The 7,344-nt window shown below is 48.5% G+C and overlaps 1 protein-coding gene across 1 annotated transcript in view; it reads right to left on the bottom strand.

The window, feature by feature from the left end:
- Positions 1–6: 6 nt before the first annotated feature.
- ATOH8 (atonal bHLH transcription factor 8) overlaps positions 7–7,344 on the bottom strand; it is a 33,390-nt gene continuing 26,052 nt past the window's right edge. Inside the window, 1 exon segment of the mRNA XM_024743989.1 lies at positions 7–154. Coding sequence (XP_024599757.1) covers positions 149–154 — 6 coding nt within the window. The 3' untranslated portion in view covers positions 7–148.

The raw sequence follows: 7,344 nt of genomic DNA, 5'->3' as shown, positions 1-7,344 counted from the left end.
GCAAGCTTCTGTCCTGAGAGGTGGTGGTCTGAGCATCTGGTGGCAACTTAGAGAGGACGACAAGGCTGGACTTGGCGAGCTCACCTTCTCCTCAAGCTTGACTGGAAAGAGGGCCCACAGCAGCGTCCTTGGACAAGCCCATGGCCGGTCACTCCTGAAAGAGACAACCAACGGGAGGAGAGGAATAAACTAGGAGGTTGGGATTAACATATACACACTACTGTATCTAAAATAGATAATCAACAAGGACCTACTGTAGAGCACCAGGAACTCTACTCAATACTCTGTCATAACCTATATGGGAAAAGAATCTGAAAAAGAATAGATATCTGTATATATCTATATATAAAACTGAATCACTTTGCTGTACACCTGAAACTAACACAACATTATAAATCAAATATACTCCAATATAAAAAAATAAAATAAAAATATTAAGAAACGGCAGCTAAGACCCGGCACAGCCAAGTAAATGAATAAATGTTTTTTAAAACTAAAAATAAAGAAACAAACAAAAAATAAAATAAAATAAATAAGCTAAAAGGATATATTGTATAGCACAGGCATTATAGCCAATATTTTACACTAACTTTAAGTGGAATATAATCTATAAAAATTTTGAATCCCTATATTATATACCTGAAACTAATATAATATTGTAAATCAACTATACCTCAATAAACAAGCAAACAAACAAAAAGAAGGGCTTCCCCGGTGGCGTAGTGGTTACGGATCTGCCTGCCAACGCAGAGGACACGGGTTCGAGCCCTGGTCCCGGAAGATCCCACATGCCGCGGAGCAACTAAGCCCGTGCGCCACAACTACTGAAGCCCACAAACCTAGAGCCCACGAGCCACAGCTACTGAAGCCCATGTGCCTAGAGCCCGTGCTCCGCAACAAGAGAAACCACCGCAATGAGAAGCCCGCGCACCGCAAGGAAGAGTAGCCCCCGCCCGCCACAACTAGAGAAAGCCCGTGCGCAGCAACAAAGACCCAACGCAGCCAAAAATAAAAATTAAATAAATAAAAAAATTTTTAAAGCCAAAAACCAAACAAACGAAAAACAACCAATGGTCAGAAGTAGCCCCTACTGGTCCTGACTCCAGAAGGCCGAACTGTACCAGGTGCCGGCACCCATGGCACCTCCTCTTACTCGATCCTCGCAGCTGCCCGGGGAGGGGCTCGGGAGGGACTCTTATGGCCCAGGCAGGGACTGAATCTTGAAAGGTTCGGTAAGGGATGGAGCCAGCATCTGGACCCTGGACTGGCTGCTGCCAGAGCCCACATCGTCCCCTTACTCCCCACCCCTACCTTGCTGCATTTCAGAGCCACTGCTGATTTTGCTGGTTTGGGGGATGGGCGGGGTTGTAGAGGAAGCTCAGGGAGGGACCCTGGTCCTGATACCACAGTCCCCCAGGTCACGCCTCTGAGGGATATCAGAGTCAGCCCTGTCCCCCCACGGGAATGGCATCCTTACCTCCTTCTCCCTACACCAGGGGTCTCCAACCCCCGGAACCCCTGTACCGGTCTGCGGCCTGTTAGGAACCAGGCTGTGCAGCAGGAGGTGAGCGGTGGCCGAGCCAGCAAAGCTTCATCTGCCGCTGCCCATCGCTCCCATCACCGCCTGAACCCGCCCTTCCCCCATGGTCCGTGGAAAAACTGTCTTCCACGAAACCGGGCCCTGCTGCCAGGAAGGTTGGGGACCGCTGCCCTACACCCTTCAGACAAGACACTACACCGGCAGCCAAGAGGCTGACTCTAGGTGCAGTCCATGCCCCCGCCAGCTGGGCCTCAGTGCTCTCATCTGTAAAATGACAGTGTCTTCATCTATAAGAGGACAGAGTCCTCAGCTGTAGTAGAAATGAAGTCTGACCTGGGGATTCGAACCCAGAAAACTGATGAACACGGTTCTAGTCTATTTGGATCGGGAGACTACAGGGGACACAGGGAGAGGGGAGCCCAGAGTCTACAGTCTTCCTTCCAACGTGGAGCCTGGGATGGCTGTGAGAACCCAGGTGCTCTGGGGCAAACTGGGAAACCCCTAGGTTAGACGGTCTTTCAGTCCCTTGCAGTCCTTCACACTGGCAGCTGAACTTGGTGTTGCTCATGAGAAAACTGACCAGAGGGCGTGATTTGCTACAGGCAGGGACAGGAGATGCGAAAAGGTCCTGGGGCTGCCGGGCTTTAGCTTGGGGGGAGGCCAGAGCTGGTGGGGAGGCTCTTCAGGGGCTCCCAGTCCACCCAGAAGACGCAGGAGAATAACAGCCATCCGCTAACTGGGCACAGCACACCCCTAATACCGCAGTTCCAAATCCTTCTCTCCCGTTTCCTGCAACAACCCTGAACAAACAGCTAAGCACTTATTTTTGAAGCAAAACGTCTGTCAGGCACCTCTGACATGCCGGGGAGCTTCTCACGTCCCCAGCTCAGAGGTAAGTGCTACGAGTTGGCAGCACCACGATTTGAATCCAGATCGGCAGTGTTTATTCTACCACAAAGGGCCTGCTCCTGCTGAAAGGGAGGCTCGGGGAGTCGGGCTGCAGCCAAACCACGAGGCTGGAGGGGCTGCTAACCACAGGCCCTAGTGAGCCTCAGGCCTGGGCGGCGCTGGGCAGGCAGCCAAGGTGCGAGGCCGGGGCAAGGCTGGAAGTGGGGTCCAGGGAGGGCGAGGGAGCCCAGCCAGGAGGAGGGAGTGTCCTCCAGCTAACAGAGGCTAAGAAGGGGAAAGGGAAAAGTGAGAGGAGGTAGCATCTTGATGTGGTGAATCCAGGCTCACATTCTCCGAGCCCATGGTGCGTGGCTGGCCCCAGCAGGAATCTGCTTTTTGTTACCGAGTCTGAGGAGGATTAAGAAGCGGAAAGGAAACCCGTGGGGATGGCACTGGGTCTGTGGTCCACGGGGTGATTTACAGCCGCGTCATCCCGGCGCTGGCTGCCTGGGCGGGCCCTGCCGAGGACTGGCCCGGAGTTCCTCCCTTGTTCAGTCTGCCTGCGGTCAGGGAAGGCACGGAAGGCTGGGGCAGCTGAAGCCATCCCACTGGCTGCCCTGTAAAGGCGGCCGCCTGGCCGGCCCAGCCCCAAGCCCTCAGTCGGCTCTCAGACTCCACTGAAGCCATGGCTACCACCCAAGAGCAAGGGAGACAGGGGTTTCTCTCGCCAAGGCCCGACCTCCAATTCTCAACCCCACCCTTTCCCTAACGTCTACACTGGACCTGCGTTCCCACCACCCACCTTGGTCCAGGAATGCCAGCGCATGCATCATCCGTCCAAGGAAGCCTTATGTCAACTGGAGCGTGGTGGGAAGAACACTGGGAGGCCTTAGGTGCCACGAGCTTTTTTTTTTTTTTTTTTTTGCAATTAACCAACTGTGTGACCTTGGGGAACTGACTCTCCCTCTCTGTGCTTTAATTCCTTCACCTGTACGGCAAGTGCATGTACATGGATTAGCACTCCCCAAAGGGTGCTCTTCAGAACACTAGCCAGGTGAGGTATATCCCATGAGTTTGGGAAACATCACAGACCTTGGCCCGACTTTGGAAAGTCACCGTGTATATGAACATATTAAAGTCTCTGAAAAGTCCTACAGTAAAGAAATTCGTGTGGCTTTACTTACCCAGTGTTTTCCCAACCCATTTGATTGTGTGACTGCAACTGCATTGTGAGGAGTAGAAACTCACTCTACTCTTCCCGTTATTTAAGGCTGCACAAGGGCATTTCAGAGGGGCCAGGGGAAAGTCTCAGGAAAGCTTGTTGAACCTCAGTAGGGGCGATCTATGGCCCTTCCCTCCAGGTACCTGCCAACATCACTCAGCCACTTCCAGGCTCTGCTTCTTTCTTGCCTGTCTGCCCATTGGCCCAATCTCTCAGCATCCCAACCCCGAAGACCCAGTGAAGGCAGTCAGTTGGTCCACCCTCAGTCAGATTCCTTCCCCTAGACCAATCTGGTGTGGCTGAGAGACAGGAGACAAACCTACCTATGCCATCCCTTCAGAAGAGGTGGGGTGTGTGTGTGTGTGTGTGTGTGTGTGTGTGTGTGTGCGGGCGCGCGTGTACGTAGTGTGGACGTGTATGTGTGTGCACGCACACATGCAAGCATAACTGCAAATACAGGGAACAGGGCTGGACATACTCCCCACTGTGACAACCACACCACAGACCCCCTTCTCATGTAACTCCTGGCAGCATCCTGCTTGGGTCCACGTGAGAAGCACAGCTTGAAAGGGCCTCTTGCGTCCCCTCTGGCTCTGGCCTTCTGTGGGTGGTGTTCCCACTGCGGCCAAGGCTCTGATTATGGCTGGGTAAGGCTCTCACCGTACTGAGGAGCCCCCTGCAGCATGACCCCTCCACACGAAAGATGCCCTTTAAACACAGGTCTTGCTGCCCACTAATACAAACTTTAAAAATGACTAGACAAGATGCCTCCCAGGTCCCTTCCAGCAGGTCTGAAGGGATGAGTCGGACTGAAGTGATTTGGTCAGGGTGACAAAGTGTCTGGGTTTATCACATTCAGAAATCATCTTTTTTTCTTTTTTGGCCACAGCATGGCATTCAGGATCTTAGTTCCCCAACCAGGGATCAAACCGTGCCCTCGGCAGTGAAAGTGCAGAGTCCTAACCACTGGACCGCCAGGGAATTCCCAGAAATCATCTTTTTATCTGCTCACTCATTTGTGGTCAGAATGTCAGCTCCACAATGGCAGGGACATGGTCGTTTTGTTCGCTTATATGGCCCCAGAGCCTAGAACCGTCTGGACACACAGTAGCATCTCAATAAATATTTGTTATTTGTTGGACGTGTGACTATTTCCACTTACCAGGCATTTTATTTACTGTAGCATTTAAGTACCACCAGATACGTTTCCTATTTCAAATGTAACACTGAGCATTTTTGTAACTGTGCCTATGTTTTAGGGGAACTTTTGGTAATTGTTGTGAACCCAGGAACAATGTTGTATCTGTCTGTTTTTGTTCACTTCCAGTTTTTAAATTTCTAATTATATCTCCTCTGCTTACTAAGTTTGTCCCTGGCTTTAAGTGGATTGGTGTCCTCTCCTCATCACTTCTGTGTACTTCAGGGTAATTTTATCACTTTGGGGGCATTTTAAAAAAATGATTATTTCTGCCTATAAGTTATTTTACCTTTTAAGTTCATTTTCAGTCACTTCACCTATTTAACCTTTTTGTTTGTTTGTTTGTTTGTTGTTTTTTTGCGGGACGTGGGCCTCTCACTGTTGTGGCCTCTCCCGTTGCGGAGCACAGGCTCCGGACGCGCAGGCTCAGCGGCCATGGCTCACAGGCCCAGCCGCTCCGTGGCATGTGGGATCTTCCCGGACCGGGGCACGAACCCGTGTCCCCTGCATCGGCAGGCAGACTCTCAACCACTGCGCCACCAGGTAAGCCCTATTTAACCATTTTTGACTGTTTTCAAATCATACATCTTTCTGTATTTAAGCAATTTGTATAGAGCCTTCTATGTGTAGAAAAAGACGTCAAATGGGATTGAAATCCTGAGTTTTTTGTTTTTTATGGTTTGTCCTAAAAGGAACAGTCAGATTGCAATGTTACTTTAAAACTAAAATATGAAAGACAAGCAGGGAGGGCATGGGAGAAGTATTCTTCAAGACCCACACTATCAGGCATTATTTTACCTTTCACTTTTACGTACACCAATATATGGGCTAGAAAGGGTTTGGTTCTAAATGCTGACCACTAGGGTTCATCTTGGCCTCAAAGTCAGCGGGACTCTGGGGCCCTGGACAGGCTGGTTGATCTCTCAAAGCCTCAGTTTACTCATCTTTAAAATGAGCACAGGGGAGGGATAAACTGTGAGATCGGGATTGACATATACACCTATTATATATAAAATAGGTAACTAATAAGGACCTACTGTACAGCACAGGGAACTCTACTCAGTCCTCTGTAATGACCTATATGGGAAAAGAATCTGAAAAAAAGTGGATATATGTATATGTATAACTGATTCACTTTTCTGTACACCTGAAACTAACACAACATCGCAAATCAACTATACTCCAGTAAAAATTAAAAAAATAAAATGAGCACAGTAATAGTATCCACTTTCTAGCTCAGTTGCGAAGAATCAGTGGGACAAGAGAGCCACACTCCCAGCAGGGCCTGGTCCACAGTGTAAGCACCAGCTCCCATTCCTGCAAAGAGCTGGGTCCTTGGTGTGATTCACTGGTGTTTGAAAACATAAAATGGCATCATAGGCTGAAAAGTCTCAAAAGAAGTAACCAGAAATAGTCATATGGAACCAATTGTCATCTTGGCCAATCTGCTTTAGACGAATTCTTTTTTAAAAATAAGCACAACTTTTAGATTACTTAAGTCACATCCATGAAGAGTGAATAACCGAAGTGTGGTATATTCATACAATGGAATATTATTCAGCCATAAAAAGGAATGAAGTACTGACACATGACAGAACTTGGATGAACCTTGAAAACAGTACGCTAGGTGAAAGGAGCCAGACACAAAAGCCCATGTATTACAGGATTCCATTCACATGAAATGTCCAGAACAGGGAAACCCATAGATTAGTGGTTCCCTAGGGCTGGGAGGGAGGAGATTGCTAAAGCATATGGGGTTTTTTTGGGGGCTGATGAAAATGCTCTAAAATTGGCTGTGGTGATGGCCACATTTTAGTGAAAAAACTAAAAAATCATTAAATTGTACACTTTAAATGGGTAAACTATAATCTCAATAAAAATGTTAAAGATTTTGGGACTTCCCTGGTGGCACAGTGGTTAAGAATCCGCCTGCCAATGCAGGGGACACGGGTTCAACCCCTGGTCCAGGAAGATCCCACATGCGGCGGAGCAACTAAGCCCGTGCACCGCAACTGCCGAGCCTGTGTGCCACAACTACTGAAGCCCGCGCACCTAGATCCCATGCTCCACAACAAGAGAAGCCACCGCAATGAGAAGCCCGCGCACCGCAATGAAGAGTCGTCCCCGCTCGCCACAACTAGAGAAAGCCCGCGCACAGCAACGAAGACCCAACGCAGCCAAAAATAAATAAGTAAATAAATTTATAATAAAAAAAACTGTTCAAATTTTTGTAAACGCCTAAGTAGTATATGTTCATTACAGAAAAGTTAGAAAACACAGAAGAGTGAACAGAAGAAAACCATTTAAATCACCTCCATCTTCCCACCGAGAGAAACCATGATAGTGCTGGGTGATTGCTGTTCCACATACTTTTCCTTTTTTGTTTTTTTCCTAGTTGATATACAATGCTGTGTTGGTTTCAAGTGCAAAGCAAAGTGATTCCGTTTTATATATATATATATATATATACACACACATATATGTATGTATATATAT

The sequence above is a fragment of the Neophocaena asiaeorientalis genome, unplaced genomic scaffold (genome assembly GCF_003031525.2).
Source record: "Neophocaena asiaeorientalis asiaeorientalis breed wild unplaced genomic scaffold, Neophocaena_asiaeorientalis_V1.1 scaffold114, whole genome shotgun sequence".
NCBI lineage: Eukaryota > Metazoa > Chordata > Mammalia > Artiodactyla > Phocoenidae > Neophocaena > Neophocaena asiaeorientalis.
The sequence above is the reverse complement of the archived record's forward strand: the minus strand, read 5'-3'. Positions and strand labels throughout refer to the sequence as shown.